Here is an 18,046-nt window from a genome sequence, read left to right as displayed (position 1 = left end):
TCGTTGTAATAATAGAAAAACTACGACGATGTTTAACGCGAAGGATTCATCAGGCATTGAACTTGCTTTCACAAGACTGATTTCTTGCTATCAGTTGTTTTATTTGGCCGAATAAATGCTATCGATACGCTAGTGAAATTATATCATTGTACAGATATTGATGTGAGTATTCGAATTGTCGTTGCGCGTGTTTAGACTGATTTATATATTATTTTCTTTATATGTTATTTTCCATTGTAAGTAGAATAGAACAGGAACAATGAGGATCATTTCCTGCGGGTGTACGATTAGAATTTCGATTTACCGAACCATTATTCATTGCATAATGAATAAGCTCTTTGCATGAAACGTTTGTATGCGACGAAACTTGTTTCGATACCATGTACATGCATTTAAACTTCTTGGAAGTAAGTATTCTTGGCTATGTACCAACGTTTTGTCGTTTTAATTATGTACTGTTTCAATTTCTATATCCATTGGAACAAAATACGTTACTTTTAACTCGTATCGCGTTAAGTTGTAATTAAATTCTTAAAAATGTATAGAATTATCGTATCTCAATCAATTCGTCAATTGCAAGTGTTGGGTAAAAAAGTAAACGAAGTTGTTGAATCCTTTAATTTGGAATTGAAAGTTTCTCGTGCTGTTGTTAGCTCTATCTAGAAATGGAAAGCATTATTAAAATTTACATTGTATAAAGGAGGAAACTTAAAAAATATTAAAAATTTTTGTATCGGAAATCTAGATCTCTTTAAAGTGATTTAAACGATGTAGAATTTTTATCTCGCAAACAGGAAAAGAGACAAAGGGATAATCAAATAGAAGTTACACTCGCTTACATATTGCGCTTTAGTCTATAGATCGATGTATATATAGAAAGAAGGTCATACAAACGATCGAAGTTATAGAAAAATCTTGCTTTTTCTTAGAACGGATCATCGGTTTTTGGAAAGTATATTTTTCGTTTTTCTTTTTTTTCACATATCTTTACAGAAAAAAAAATTATATTTGTTCAGGATAGGCATCAAGATTAGTGATCAGTTTACATTTTCTTTTGTTGGTAACAAAGAGGGTTAATGTTCTTGCCATAATAGCTTGATTATAGAAACTATATCCAAGATCGTTGAATATCAGCTAAATAATGTTCTTCTCTGCTCAAATACTTTCAAAATGCATTTTTCAAATACTCTAGTTTCTAAATATAATAGAAAGTATACCATAGAAATATAGTCCTATAAAGATAATCAGTAGTTTACGTGGAATTACAGAAGTGCAAAAACACAAAATAAATTCCGTATTCAGTTGAAATTTGCAACGTAGATGCAATTCCTGATAGTTGCATTAACCTCTAGAAATACGTTATTTACAGAGACAATAATAAAAAATCGGCATTGTATTAAAAGGTAGTTTTACGAAAAAGTTGAACAATTTCTTCGGAAAAATTTGAAGAGATAGGATGCGATCGAAATTCCGCCGAAAGATTTTCAAACTGAGAGATTCCAGCAATTTTTAAACTTCCACTCTTCTAACGAGCTATAAGTAAAATCGAAAAATTTTCAAGCTTAAACTCATGGCATACACTTAGAATCAAAATAGAGATCTGTACACCCTTTCTAACGAGTTCCATCAACCTTCAAAGTTACACGACCATATGTATATGTAACATGTATATGCATACGAAGTACAAAGGAGTTTACTAACGAACGAGTTAAATGTCTCCGCGGTTCGTGTCTCTTTCAATGAGTTTTATCAACCCGCATGTTCACAACATATCAACACCCTGTATATAACCAGTATTATATACCACCCACAGTGTCTGCGTAGTCAGCGTGCTCGACTCAGCAATGTTCGACTGCGCCACTCTGGTTTCCGCTCTCGTAAAAGAAGGACCGCGTAACGTCTCCTTCGTTCATTCACAACCACCTGCTCGTCGAGGAAGCATCGGATCTTTTGGTTCGTCTGCCAGTTGCCGATCAAGTCATTGGACCAGTCAACAGGAACGGCTTCCAGAGATACGACTTGCACAAGAAGAGAATGAAGAGCAACGCGACTTCCGGTCTTCCGCTGTCGATCTGTGTATCGGTCTGCACTCTAGTGGTTCTACTGTCTGTCAGCGAGACAGTTTACGCTAAACGTGAGTATTCTTCTTTATTTTACATTTGCGAAACGACATTTGCGACATTCCACGAAATACATTGTCAAAGAGTAGCTTTCCCTGATCGTTTCTTCGCATTTATCGAAGATACAAAAAGTATCGCGATTCTTCCCTATACGAGTATCTATCGGTCATTTTCGTATTAAATATTTCTTACTACTATTCGTAATATTCTTTTGTAGGCTATGTATCGCTGGTTGTCGCGCTTGTCAATTATAATTCTGTTTTATAAAACAATCATATGTTTTCCTATTGCTTCGAACTTTCTTTTATTTGTCATTGTATATTGTAAAGAGGAGGATGAGTTACGAAATAGAAGATTTTGATTAGAACGATCTCGACATCTACTTTCGGAGTTTAGATATTATCGGCAAACGTGTATCGTTCGCTTTCGTGAAATTTTTTTTTTTTTTTTTTTTTTGTTGAACTCTGATAAAGAAGAGAGCGAGAAGTTAGTGGTTTAAAGCGAAGCGAAGGTTGTGGAACAAGATGCTCTCACGCGAATGGTTCAGACATTTTTGTTTTTGTAATGGAAGTACTCGGGTATTATTAAAGAATAAAACTTTCTTCTTCCATAAATTTCCTTGAATTCTGCGTTATACGAGAGTTTCAGGGGAGGGCTAAAGATTTTCTCATTTTAGAGAGTAAAGGTGATCATAAAATAAGGTACATCGATATTTATCGCTTGTTTCGAGTAGATAATTTGTTTTTTAGACTAAACGAAGGAATGTTTTGAGCGAAGTATTTCAAAGTTAGTAAGTTTGAGTTTAATGTTTTTATTTAAACGTAACGTAAAGGAATATCAAGACTTCGAAAGCGAAATACGAGAATGGAATATTATTTATTTTCCTAAAAATATAAAAGTAGGAAATTTCCGATCTACTCGAACAATTTTATTATATATTTTATTAATAATATTAATTCCCATCACACACGCTATCAGGTACATTTCCATTCCGTACATTTCCCTCCTTATAACCCTCTAATTTTCCACCTTTACAGCGCATATTATAATTAGACCTTGGCGAGTATAATTCAATTTGTTCCGATCGAAGTTTAATAAAGATCTCGGTGGTTTCGTGTTTCGTATCGTTTAACCATCCGTTTCGCGAAGGATGGCGTGAAACGGAGAAAGGAACGTTCTCTCGTTTTTAAAAGAACGCGTCTGCCAGTAGGCAAACGTACAAGAAATATGACAGCGGCTGTTACAATTGTGAATGAGAATCTTTGATATTCGCTCTTTGTTGTTCGCAGAGAACGAATTTTATTTAAAAGGAACTTTACCCCGCGCTGTACCGCAGGAAAGCTACAGTGTAGTTTAAGAGCAATCGAACGAATACTTAATTCTCGGTCGTTCGGCGTAACGTGAACTTAAATTAGTTTCATCGCGATAGCAAACAAAGATTATTGGCTGAATGTTACGCGTTAATCCGAATGTTTCATTATAAACGAATTACTTTTCCCTTTAGTTTGTCGATACTCGTTTCATTGCGTTAAGATATGGAAAGAAAACTTTCATACGGCATGCCATACGCATAATCTTTCGATTTAACTTTAACGTTTATATGTTCAAACTAAATTGTACGCAGTAAATCAAGCGAAGATACACCGGGTTATATCGTACGATAAAATTGCGAAGCAAATTGAATGGAATACATATTTTTCTTGAAAATTTCACCGTAGTTTCACCATTCTGCAAGACGTCTACAGAAAGATGATCAAAGAATAATCACAGTTATATCCAATGTATTAGAGTTTCTCTTTTCTTTCTTTTTACGTGTAACGCGAAAATTTGACCGAACATTATTAAACTTGTACGTTTCTCTTCTTTAATTCCAATGTTGGTAATTCTCCTTCAACTTCCTAATTATTCAACGTTTTCTTTATTCTAGTAGTTGCAACTCCGTTGAATCTACGTCCGTTCGTCATTTTGTAAAATACTGAACATTTTGTAACATACTGAAAACACAGTTTAAACTTACGTAACGATTGATCCGGACGGTAAAGACACGAACGAGCGTGCACAGTTTTACATTATGCCTTGGTGTTCGCGCGTAATTGGATTTGTTCATATTTGTCGATACTTCCGTTGCTAATTAATCGTGCACTCCCTTCGATCAACTCGATTCTACATTTAAGTGAATCGCAACTAATGATCACTTTAATCGACGTGACGCGAAACGGCTGGAAGGAAGTAAATATCTCGCGTTGCTGTGAATAAAACGATTTCTTTTTGTGAGACACTTTCCTCCCTTCGTAGGGGATAATTATGTAAACGGAGTAGAAAATATGGTTATAGAGAATCTTTGAATTTTCTACCGATCGTGCGAATTATCGGAAGTTGGTATAGAAATTAGATCAGTTTGCTGAAAAGCGATTTGTTTTCTGTCGAGCGCTTGTTGAAACAGTTATCAGTTCTCGATGATCCTTTTGATAAAATAAGTTACAGTTAATTGTGAACGTGCTGTTGATTTTGATCTTTAGACCAGTCCAATACTTTTGTGTTTTTCTAAGCAATTACGTGGCTTTACTCCTTTCAGTGAAAATAACGAAGAATATTTCGCTAAATGGATTTAGGATACATTGAATTTACTTTGAAATTGTAGTTTCTTTATTACTCGGTCTGTTCATCGACATTCCTTTAACATTTTAAAACGAGACTTACGTTTCGATGAAATTAGACTTGATGCTATAATTCTCACAATTCTTTTTCGAACCAACGAGCTCTTTCATATGTGACTAATTACACATCAGAAAATGATAATTATTATTATCGCTGCTTTCAATGGTGTTGTCGGATAGATTCCATGAATTCACCGTAAATTATTTCGTAGACGGGCTATGCGAAATTGAACGATCGATTCTCCATTATTATACAAAATCCCCTAACTCGCAGGTATTCGTACTCATCTGTTCAGTACACGTTTTTGTTTCTCAGTGACATTCAATTGTTAGATCACTCGTTAGTTTCCATTGATAGCAGAAATCGAATTATATCCTTTGACGTTTCTTACCTGTCATTATCATAGGTGTAACCAGTACGATTACTAATATAATATACGATGAAACAGTGTTAAGCAAGGTCAAGGTAAAATGTTTTACGACGCTATACGTACAAGATCAAAATGCAAGTAAGGCAGATCGGAATTCGAACGTATATAAAATGTCTAGACAAACGAACAGGGAGGAGGATACTAAATAGAATTGCTTTTGTTAAATAATAAACATAAATAATAAACGTAGAAAATTTAACGAACGTAATTGTCAATTGAGTTTATTCACGATTTATTCGTGCAATTGTTTGAAATTTGTGGAATTAATGTATGTTGGAGAGTAAATACGAAACGGTAGATACAGATAAATCATTTTATCGCAAGGGTATGTAAATTATTTCGTAATTATTAGTTCCAAGCTTTCAATGTTTCTTTGTTTCATTTTTTCTACTCGTTTTATCATAATTAATCGATAGCCAACGAATCTGTTTAAACAGTTTTTAAATACATTTCTCACAGTAGGTTAGCGACAAAAGAACATAATCGAAAGCTTCAAAGACAATTCTCTTATATTTTTGTTTCGTAATAGCAAAAACCGATACATACGTATAACTGAAATGTTAACATCTGACAGATGTACGGTGCGCGTATCATGTCCGTACCGTATGACCGACCCACGTTTTATTTATCTTGTTTTGTTTTTTTGCAAGTACGTGGTCGACATTGTAGTTGTTATATCACTTTAAAGAATCGTAGAAATTTTGATCTATCCTTTTAAAACAATTTTTTTCTATGACGCATAACATGATTTTTATGGTTAAAGTTAATCGAGTGTAACTTAAAGTGCCGAGCTCGATTCGTAAAATATTGTAACACGAAACGCAAAACGATCGAAGCTCTGTCGATCAGAATTTGTCCGATGATTCTGGAAAATACTACGTAATAAAATTTTATAGCGATTTGTTTAATTAGATCGCTTTAAATTGGCCGTAAATATACTTTATATTAAAAAGTTAACAAAAACAAAACTCGCACGACGTCAAGGGAGATACACGTACAATATGCTAACTAGTTTCTCGTAACTTTATGCTGTTATCGAGATGCGGAGATTGGTTTGGAATTTTTAAAACTGGTTTGGAATTTTTTGAATGCGACGTTCGATGTTCTCTTCTAAATATAAAATGGTATACGAAGTCGTGTAAGATGCTCGTATAGAAAACATGTAACGCGTTTTACTTCTTCAAGAACGCGTCGAGGAATCCATAAATTTATAAATCATTAATTCGTAAATGTAAACGTTATTCGTCGAATTATCGCATTCTCTGACCGGCTTATTCGTCAAATTTAACGTTACTCAAATGGAGCTAAAGAGTTACTTCGAAACTTCGTAGATGGACAGGAAATTGGAAATTACTTAAGCATCTTATATATTGGTAAAGTAATTTATAAATATTTAATAACAAAATAGATTTTTTATATACTGACAGCATTTTTCTTTTCGATGGAAAAGAACAGCTTAGTGGGAGTGGTTCTTACAATCATAAGTACGTAGTTGCGTGATCCTGGTTTTAGTTCACTGAAGATGTACAAGATATTTTATAATACACGAGACATAAATAACAAAAGGCAGAGAAGTAATAAAAGTTCATACAAGTACGAATTCTATTCGTAGTCATTTTCGTGTTCGAACAATATGCAGCTGCTTATCGCATTACAGTGAGTGGCCTAACGAGCATTATGATTTCAATGTAAACCTGTGGTTTTCGTATTATAAGCATGTCATACGTTCAAAAAATTCCAAGTATCCATTTATATTCTAAATAATAGCGAGCAATTTTCTACAAATTATGTTATACTTCGTACCATTCTGAACAAGAAGGTTTTAATTAATTTTTAACGAAGAAATTACATTTTTAAAGAAACAAAAAGTTATTAACGAAGAAAATGTGTTTCAATTATATTTCCATTAAACTTTACGATTCTTTTATCGAAAGGAAATATATATCCTGAAATTGAAAAACATTTATATTTCATGCATATTCTTATCTTTGAAGCTCGAGTACAGGAATATTTCATCGCAATTATAAAGAATTTTACCTCCTTACATTGGTTCCATTATTATGTACCTTTAATCGTCTTATTCGTTGCAGTTCCATCCGATCTAAATCTTATTACTCACGATAATTCGATGTATGGAAAATATGATGGGGATGGATTTTACTTACCAAGAACTCAAAAGTATCGTGTACCACCTCAATAACGTCGATGATATATCGGCTTATAATACATATCTATATGTATATATATATATATATATAATCTAGCCCTTTACCACAGTATGGAAAAGTATCAATATCTGATTAAGTATGAATTGATTCAAATAGGAAAGGTAAAAGAACTATCTTCGAATACAATCTTCTTTTTTCTTCGTCTATAATCGTAATAAATACGATTACGATTTAACGACACGATTTATTAAGATAAATACGTATAACATTGTATAAATATCGTATAAATAAATAATTACGTGACTTTAGTATTTTGTACGGTGAGTAATATTCCATTGAAAGTGAATTAACAGAGTACGCGATTATATCAAATGATTTTTTACGAGTTGGCATAAAGATCGATCAACGAATGGCAGACAGGCATTCTTCTATAAAGGTTTTCACGAATCGACAGTTATTTTACTCTAACGAGCTAATCTCGTCCCATCTGTGTATAGCGTAAAGTATATTGTCTATGTAAAACTATTTTCACAAATGAGAAATTCGCTGTTAATTCTATAATCCTATATTTTCTATAAATTTAAAGTTTCAAAAAAGATCGATCAACTGTGTCATCGAGGAACTTCCGATTCATTCGCCAACCTTATTTTTAATTTAGCAATTATGTTAAACAGACGTTCATAATTTGCCAGGAGATACATTTTTTGCACGCGATTCTTCAAATTTCAAAAATCAATGGATAAACGGACTTTCTTTTAAGGTTCTTCTATTTAGACATTTTAACCAACGGATTAAAGCATCTTTCTCGTTACTTAGGATGTACTGTTATTTCTCGAACATCTGGTTCATTAACAATCGCTTTTGTTCGTAGTTCGTGAGTAACTAACGTGAAAGCATTGCTCCGGCCAGGTGCGGTACGATCGAACTTTCATTTGCCCTTTACCTTTAATTGGGTGAGCGTTACGTCTTTCGTTAGAACGATTAGGATTGTATCGAAGGTAAGCTACGATTCGATTTTTCCAACAATTGGCTTATTAGTAGAGCTCTGAACATACCGAGACGCGATTATCCGAACAATATCTGGCGTCGCGTAATTTCGATAAAACCTGCATATTGTTTTACAAATAAATGGAGGCTTCATCTATATACATATATGTATTTGAGTGTAATATTTACAGCAGAATATCGAATACAAGTGTACGTAATATGGCAAAAGTAATTAGCGTGATAAAACATTATTCAGTAGGATGGAGAATGTATGCTTCGTTTGATTCATTTTCTAACTAGTCAGTTTGCAATCAATAAACCAAGGGGAATTTGTAAAATATTTATAAAACATTAATAACACACGGGTATATGGGCAAAAACGACGATATAAATCGATATTCGACAAAGTATAGCGATTAACAAGAATTTTATTTTATTTACATACGTAAGTCGATTATAAGTTTTTTCTTGATATAATTACTACGAAAAAGATCAATTACCTATTGACTAATTTTCTGTTTTATTATTACACGTAATTTCCACGTGTATTAACAGAATTAAAAAATGATTAGCAAATATATAATAAAGTCAACGAAGTTACGCCTTAATTACGTTAACGGTACTCGTTCCCCATCAATTGAAGTTCAAAGTAATTTATAATGTATGCATGGGAAATATCAAAGAATCTACGTAAATCGACCATTCAAGAAACAAAGGAAGAATTAAATCGTTTAACGAAACAGTTTTTCATGCGGTGAATTAAATTCGAAAGAAAAATTACCTACTTTCTCGGGTACATTAAAAGGTTTTCCAAACGATTTCCAACGAAACGTAAAAATAACGTATATGCATCGTCTTGTATCATCTGCATTATATTTTCCTACCTCGATTATTTATTCAAGCGGTCGAGCATCGATGTCGGACAGTGGGGCAATCTCGCGATGAAGAAGAGACGGCTTCGGCGAACTTGCAAGAATTTCGAAATATCGCGAAATTCTAGAAATCGGAAAGCAATGGAATACGCTCTCGTTACGCAATAAACGATAACAATCATTAGATCTGTAGAAGAATGCGAATACTCTGCATCGGTGTGTTCGTTATCATCGTTATTTAGTAACGTGATATTGTTTCACTCATTACAAACTGACAATGAGTACTTACGGTCGATCGTAAAATTAATGAACAAGTGCGTCGTGTTTTTCCAATAACGTCGTTGCGTAACGTACGTGTAGGTAAGATGATTTTTCTTTAGCGAAGGTATATACTTGTTTTTTGATTCGATATTTTAGAAAGAAAAAAGAAAAAAAAGAGGATTAAAAGGAGAATACACGTAGCTAAAACACCCTTGAAAAGTCAAATAGTGGACGACACGTATAGATATAGCAGGACACAGTTGTAAAATTAAACAAAAGAAGGTAATACAATATTCTTTTTGATCGTTCCGATGTAGCGATTCGAAAATGTATAAAAATTGGATAAAATACAAAGTATTCAGCGTGCTTTAAACGCGAAAGGCAGATTTCTACGGAGACGAATCGCTTTTATTAAATCACTTGATCCCAGAAATAACGACGTTTCTACCTACAACGAGGTCGGCAAGTTGCTCCTCTTTTACTGTTGCCTTTCAAGAACGATGTTTCATCTTGCCTGCGTTGACACTGTGACTCTGGCAGGTGAAAATCACTTTGAAAATTCAGTACGCGTCATGGAAATGTTTTGCATTGTTACTCGGCACAATATTATCCTTGACTGCCCAATTATTTTTGGAGATAAGGAACGAATCTCGCGTTCGTTTCGCGAAAAGGAATCGAACGCGTTTTTAAGTCGATAAATCGTCTTGCCTGCATTTTGCAAAACTATTTTACAGCGATTTTCCTTTTTAATAAATGCGCGAATTTTATTATTTATAGAGAACCGAAGCGGATTTTATTTTGTTTAAGTGGAATTTAGGTTAAAATTTGCGTTACACGTGAACGAAGCAAATAGTATTGAGCCAATTTCGATTTTTATCCTATGTAGCGTCGTAGTATTTGTAAAAATTTGTAGGCAGTTTTGTAAATATTTGGCGAGCTTTATTTTGCAAATATTCATAACGAACGAGGTAGCGTTTGCTTCGTTTTTCCCTTAATCTGTGGATTAAAGTTGGAGCGAAGTTAAAATGAAAGAAACTGAATCGATTCAAGTTTCGTTCTGTATAAAGACTCGCGGTATTTGTTTTACTTGTTACATAATGATTGGGGACTACGATTTAAAGTTGAAATTAATCACACGATCGAAAGGTACAGCTACATTAGACGTATTCTATGAAATTCAGCTACGAACGACATCGATTTGTTTCGTTCAAATCGATGTAATTTTTTTATATTTTAAAGAAGTTTCGAAAATTTGTACATTCACGAGCGAACCAAAATTCGCTGACATTCGTTGTATAAAATGTAATTGAGTTTTCTCCGATTGTTTCCGCTAGAAAATGTTCACGGTTAATATAATTGCTTTCCTTTTGTCATCCGTTCGTATGATACCGCGTGCGCGCCCGTGTGTGTGTATGTATGTGTAAATCTATAAAATTTCTACCATTCTGGCTGTCACAGTATTTCAGTTGTTGGCTTTAGCATCTAAGTAGGAGCAGCGTTTGATCGACTTGAACGTTTCGTTTCGTTTCAAAATTTGATAGAAATCGACAAATACGGAACAGAATAATCGTTCGTTAAAGACTGGAGACTTGTCGTTCGATTCGATAATATTTAATACGAAAAATAAGGTAAAAATGCGCCAACCTTTTCTAAAAGTTAAACATTCGTACGATCGCTCGAACGCTGATGGTTGGTTACAGAGCACTTTCGAACACATTCGACTGCATTAAAAGCGAACATTAACAGTGCTTGGAAAACAGTGGAACAAGCTTTAACAGCATAGCGATTTTATCACGAATAAATACTGCCACGATAAATCAAGGTACAAATAGTAATAAAAACAGGCTACCACGTGTCGTTACATTTTGACGCATCCGTAACCGGAGACAATGGAATCATGCAAGCTGCCAACCTCGTTTACGCTCGTGTTCGTACGTGCAATTGCAGTTGGAGCCAGTAGAATAGGCTGTCCAGTCGTGGAATGCATTTTCTCGACGATCGTAAACACAAAGTGCGAATGAATCGTTTGTCGAGATCGCGTCGCCCGCAAATATTTCTATTTCCCTCGGCTCGAGTAAAGAGCGATTTATCGTGAGAATGTACATATACGCGAAGTACAGAACTCGAAAGAACGTTGTTCGTGCCTCTCGTTTTCGGTTTTTCAACGGCCCGCTCTTGCTTACCGATGTTCAAAAAAGAATACGTCGTACGATGTACATAACATTAGAAATATAAGTATTGGCACAATTTTTAGTTTCTTTAAAACGGAATAATTTTCTTTTTTTAGATTGGACCAAACGACTTTTACTTTTTCTTTTTTTCTTTGAGAAGTTAGAAGCGTAAAAAAGATTTTGAAAAAATTGCAGCTGATCGGAATCGCGAAGGAAGTAGTAAAGGTCGCTTCCCGCAACTTTTCCATGTGAAATAAAAATTTGAAAAATACGTTCTGTAGATTTGCGTCATCTGAAAATTTCATCGAAATCGGTTAACGTGGCTATTAGTTACAAACGATTAAAAATGATGAAAGTGATGAAAGTTTCTATATATTTCATTTTCGATGCCCATTGCCTGTTTCTGTGACCGATTCCGATGGAATTTTTAGCATGTGTTTAACTAACGTAGATCTACAAAGTGTACTTTTAAAATTTTCGTTACAGATAAAAGACTCGTAAAAAGTGACCTTTACTATTTTCTTCCTGTTTCTGACCAATTGCAAAACTTTTCAACTTCTTCTTTCACACGTCCATCTAGTGAACTGATCCTTCTAACTCGGCAGAAAAATTCAAGTCGTTTGGTCCAATTCTAAAAAGCTTACTCTGTTTTGAAGATACTTGTGTTCCTAACTGTACACGTAAAGCATGTATTTGTCCGTTTGATTTTTTGAAGGATTCACGCTCTTCGACAGAATAAAACATCTTAGTCGATGGTCGTAAGAATGTTTGCCATACGACCGCGATGGGGGACCCAAATGTCTATAAAATGTCACTGTCCCTTTCTCGTTCTTTCCTTCTGAAAAAATATTTTTATGTGTGCGTAGGTAAGCTAAATTAAAAGACACATGTACGTGGTTATGTTCGCCTCGCTACACTTGCTCACTTTATCTAGACACGCATTTACATAGATAAAAGCTGTTCTTCGATAATTTTATGACTTTGCTGTATCTCCTCCACGAATAGCAAGCGCGCACAAGTTTAAACATACGGCTGCCTCTGATGTCCAGTATCATCGCGCAGTTCCAGCTATATCAAATACCAAAATTTTCCAGCTGTTGGACATAAAAAGGTGGGCGTGTTGAATTTTCATTGACATCATCCGATCTAGCACGTGTAGGTTGTTTCTTCTCTTATCGAGGATACTTAGAAAAGCGAAGTTTATCAAGAAGAATGTTCAAAATGTGTTAATCAACCCTTTCTACAAATATTCGTGTGAACAGCTTGAACTTTATCTATTCCTTATCGAAAACTTTGATTTATGTTAGCAATAGGAACTGTCAGAAGCGTGGTTAAATTAATCTAGCGAGAAACCGAATATCTCTCTTATTAATTTCACCGGTTTTATAACGAAACAACCGGTTGACGTTGTATTCTGTTTTCTTAAAAATTTAATGTAAAGGAGCTAACTACGCAAGCCATAATTGCATATAACAGTTACTGCACCTTATGTATTATCAATTTTTAATATCCACTCGATGTACTTTTATTCCTTACCTCGTTATCAACGTTATCTCGTAGTTTATTTTCTTTTAAACCCTCTCACAGTGTTCTTATCCATATTTTCATTTTTAAACGAGAATTTTATTTCATTTAAATTCTTATAATTTAAATCTATATAATAGTAGATATTATGTTCTTCGTGAAAATGGAATATCTCAAATATAAATTAACTTTCCATCCTATTTCAACTAATATCTTTTGTTAGAACATTTTATTATTTAGCGCGTCTTTAACGCACGTTTATGCAATCGCAACCTTTAGCAACAACGAAAAGAAACGAGCGTTAGTGAACCATCGCTTGCCTCTACAAACAGTACAATCTTGTTCGTATGATCGAAGAAGAGAATTCCAATTACTTTCGCGTTTTCGTTTGAATCTACTAGACTTTCAACGCTCTATTCGATCCCTTGACTCTTTCACGTTGTTTAAAAAAATATTCATATTTTATATCGTATACTATATGTTAGCTATTAAAAAAGTTACAAGTCAAACGATAAACGATCGAGCTTTTTTTATATAGAAGAACGTAGATGTTCTCTTACGAAAATAATTCCTATATAATTTTTCTATTCGCCTTCCCTTTTGTTGTAGCTAACTAAAAACGAAGGAAAAGCAAGAGGAATCATTTTTGCGATCTGTGTAGTTTGCCATTCACAGAGTAACCTTTGTGTAAGAAAAAAAGAAGATCCTTGTTGGCAACGAGCTCTCTGGCGATCGAGTCCCTTTAAAGAGCTTTCGAAGCTTTTAAAACGCGCGAATATGACGCGGTAGGGGAAAGAAGCTCGAAACCGTTGATCGATTAGAGCCAGCCTTCGTTTAAGATAATAATTGAGTGAATAAGTTCGAGCCCTCGTTCGATTCGTTTGGTTTTTCATTTCTTCTGCGGATCACGTACGGCCAATCACGTCTCGTGTCACGCTTTTTAGTTTGTCATTTAGTTTGCTCTCTCGCGCGATACATTCTTTTTTCTTTCTTTTCTCTTCTCCTCCTTTTCCTATTCCGCTCGATTTATGATTTGCTTTCAGGAGATTCGATTGATTCATGCCGCGTAGGTACATTCAACTTTAAATTATTTAAGGACCACGTTTTATTTCGTCGTAGCATGGAATACGTTTTATATTTGTGAATAGGTTGCGAATGGCAGGAACGAGCGTGTAAATGGTGATACAATTTCGTTTATGATTTCTTATTCGTACTCCTGTTTTAGTTTGATCGTACGTAAAGTATTTATATTAAAATTGATAAACTCTGTAAGGTAAATTGATTAGGAATATACTATACGTCGTGTGAAATACACGCGACACTGGTTTACTACTGAAATATTGAGAGTAAATTTCATTCATTATGCAATCAGAAAATGAAAACTTACGTAGCATGTAAATTTTGGCTTGGTTAAGGGGTAATAGATTGCTCAAAATATTTTAATGATTCGTGTAATTGTTGATTAAACTGTACAACCTGTTGACAGAGTCTCTGCGTTTAAATCGAGATGTATATTGCAATAATACAAGATGTATACACATATCAACGTATATCACATTTTATATCGCGAAGTCGTTCGCTTTTTGCTAAAACGTTTATTTCAGAATAGCATTTTTCTACTCCTTCGTGTAACGTTTTTTGCTTACAGGTCGAAAACGTGTTATTCATCTCGTTCTCTTTCTCTTAATAGCCGATTATATTTCTTTACTTGAAAGATGGTACTGCACATTCGAATTTATGGGATTACGTATTTATCTTTATATCTGCCGTCTATTGCAGGGCCATTATTTTTCAAATTTTACATCGTCTAAGAAATATTAATTACTAAAATGGATCATATAGCTATATATGTTCTATAAAGTATAAAATCTTTCTTGTTCCACGTTCTATAGAATCAATTTCGAAGGTTCCATATTACGAATTCCCGTTCGTGATCCGTTAAAAGCATTTATTTTTTCCACTTCGTATCACGGAAGGAGAAAAGTAAATTTGAAAGTGAAATTAGATTTTACGCTTCCGTTTATCAGCCTCTAATAATTTGGCATTCCGTACGATACGCGTTTTCTTTCATTTTGCAAATGCGCTGTCTTAAACCTAACGAAATTTTTCTATCCAAAAATAAGCTGAGATACAAATTATGTTCTTACGATGCTTGTCGATGGTTTGACACTTTGTCTGATAAAAAGTTTGCTCTTGTTAGCGAAAGGTATAAACCTGGATACCAAAGGTCGGAAATAGTTATAAAATAGTAAAATACGGCCGAGTATTTTCAAATTAAACAATAGTTAAATGGTCTGTTACGGGTTAGAGAAGTACCGCAGCTATGTTCTACTGTTAAGTCGATCGAACGTACGTTAGAATTCTAGTAACTGTATATCATACTCTAAAAGTAACATTTATATTTCTATATATTTATGTAAACTACAAGGAGCAGGATGTAATGGTAAACTATATTTTATGACAAATGTCTTTCATTATAAATGTATTTGATTTAATCATTTCTTCTCTTAAATTAGTTTAGTACGTTAAATTTCATAATTCTAAAACTAATCTCGTTTCTATTTTAACAGGTGGTTGTTCCGCGTTCGGACATTCCTGTTTCGGTGGACACGGCAAGAGGTTCGATTCGCATATACAGGGCAACGCTCTTCAAGAGAATCAAGTAGACGCGGCTACCAGCGACAAACATCAAGAAATGGAACCTCTACGACTGCGTAACGAGTTCGTTATTCCTGGGAGGAAGTTCGAAGGACAAGAAGAGATGCTTCTTCCTCAGACGCGTAGGCAGGATTCTACGAGATTCGACCCTTTCACTTTGTCGTTCATCGTTCGGCAATGGGTATGCAAATATTTGATTTCATGAAAAAGCAAAAACGAATGAATAGAATCGCCTATCAGTAACTTGAACAATGCAAGTACTATCGAGTTGCGGAACTTGGTTAAAACGCGAATCTTTTATCTCAAGATCTTCCGTTGTAAAACTATACCTTCACCTGTACCCATCAGTAACTTAAGTATTTTAAGTTCTATCGTTATGCAAAACCTCATTAAAAAGTTAACTTTCTTCGGCACCTTCCTTTGTAACTTTTATACTGTCTATAGTGGTTTTGTATGCTAATTAGGCGCGGGATTTGATCAGAGTATCAAGCTTCTCCCTAAGTCACATTTCTATTTCCGTTTATGTTCTTCCTTCCTTCCTTGTTCGTCCTCCTCCCTTTTCCTCATTTAAATTTCAAACGTTCTTTATATAAACGTTAGTTTCACATTATTCTAGCAAATACTATTAAAGGTACTGTTTCTTAGAATAATTAAACGAATGAATTATGGGTTTAACGAATAAGTGGAGAAGCATAATAAGCTGAATTAATATGAGATTTAACGATAGTAATAAATAATGTAAGCAAATTTCATTTTATACGATAGATTCTTCGTTGTCCGAAAATCTATTCATGTAAAACGTCTTACTATGCGTACAGCATATTTCTTTCGTTATTTGCTATGAAATTAGCACACGCATTAGTAATCTTATATAATGACGATATGCAATATGTGATACAAATGCATAATGCATATAATATCAATCTCAAATCGTAACTATCGTAACTTAAATGTAGGATGAGCTTGTTAAGAGATGAATTGTTAGATGTTACGGAAGTATTAAGTTTATAAAAGCATCGTTCATTCGTTTTCACGCTTTATTCGTAAGGAACTAAGGAACTCGGTTAATCGGTGATACTAACGATTCAATTAATAATTGCAGTTGACGTCGCAACATCGCCTTCATCAGCCGGACGTGGAGCTTAATAACAAATAAACGGATAAGCGTTTCTATTATACTTTGAATTCGAAACGAAGAATTTGGAAAATATTAGATATCAAAAATATGCGAAATTGATAAGTGAAAATATTTTAAAGAAGTATCTTGGCTGTTATCGTATTATAATTTTACCAATTCTTTATATTACGTTTCTTTATATTTCACAAGTAAGATGAATTCTACTTTAACGATTCGTTAATATGTAGCATGTGTGTATTTTATTTTTGTTTGCATCGAACGAAAATAATAAATAGAAACTATTGTACTTTAGTATTTCCACTTATATTCTCGGATTTTCGTTTTAACATTAAATTATTTAATATAATTGTTAACGTTCAAATCGAATTACATGTAAGCATAAAGTAGAACGAATAAAATGTTATTCCTTAAAATGATTGTTCATTTTATTTAATGTATTTTAATGCGACGTGAATCTTAAATCTCTCCAATCTTAAAATCTCTCTGTAATACTACGTGACTTGGAAGTTATATACATACATGTTCATATTGTATTTTGTAAATTTTGTTTCAACCATTTATTACTGCGCTATTCTACCTTATACATTGTATATTACACGTGTTACTATTCCGATATCAAATGATTTATTTATAACAATTGGGTATCAGTTTTCATTTTCTCTTTCCACAGTCTGTTATTCCTAACACTTGTTGTGAATTAATTTATCAAGAATTTTAACACGAATGTCGTAGAAGGTGGTTAGACTGTTTCATAATTAATTTCAACTTGTTGATTTTCAAACGAACATATGTATATTGGTATACATACGTTAAGGAGTTGAATTATTTTGAGAAAAACATAATGATAAATGAATACGACTAAAGCAGCTGTGCAGTAGCAATTAAGTTGTATAATATAAATATATTCCGAACAGTTAATCGATATGTCCATAATTTATGGAAGATTTCGTCGTTCGTTTGTTCTATTTTTATTATTTTCTAAGAGTTGTCTGTATTCTATCTCAATTTTTATGGCGACCACAAAGAAAAATGTTACGAAATAAACAGATTTATTATCAG

The 18,046-nt window shown here is 33.7% G+C and overlaps 1 protein-coding gene across 1 annotated transcript; it reads left to right on the top strand.

Annotated features, from left to right (window-relative positions):
• The first annotated feature begins 1,836 nt into the window (after positions 1-1,836).
• On the top strand, positions 1,837-18,026 carry LOC138187650 (uncharacterized). Its single transcript, XM_069128632.1, has 3 exons — positions 1,837-2,134; positions 15,762-16,030; positions 16,952-18,026. The coding sequence occupies exons 1-3, from the start codon at positions 2,035-2,037 to the stop codon at positions 17,003-17,005; spliced, it is 423 nt and encodes a 140-aa protein (XP_068984733.1). The 5' UTR covers positions 1,837-2,034; the 3' UTR covers positions 17,006-18,026.
• The last annotated feature ends 20 nt before the right edge of the window (positions 18,027-18,046 follow it).

This window comes from Bombus flavifrons, chromosome 15 (genome assembly GCF_040668555.2).
Source record: "Bombus flavifrons isolate JBK064 chromosome 15, iyBomFlav1_principal, whole genome shotgun sequence".
Classification (NCBI taxonomy): Eukaryota; Metazoa; Arthropoda; class Insecta; order Hymenoptera; family Apidae; genus Bombus; species Bombus flavifrons.
Note: the sequence above shows the minus strand (reverse complement) of the source record. Positions and strands in the feature narration are given on the sequence as shown.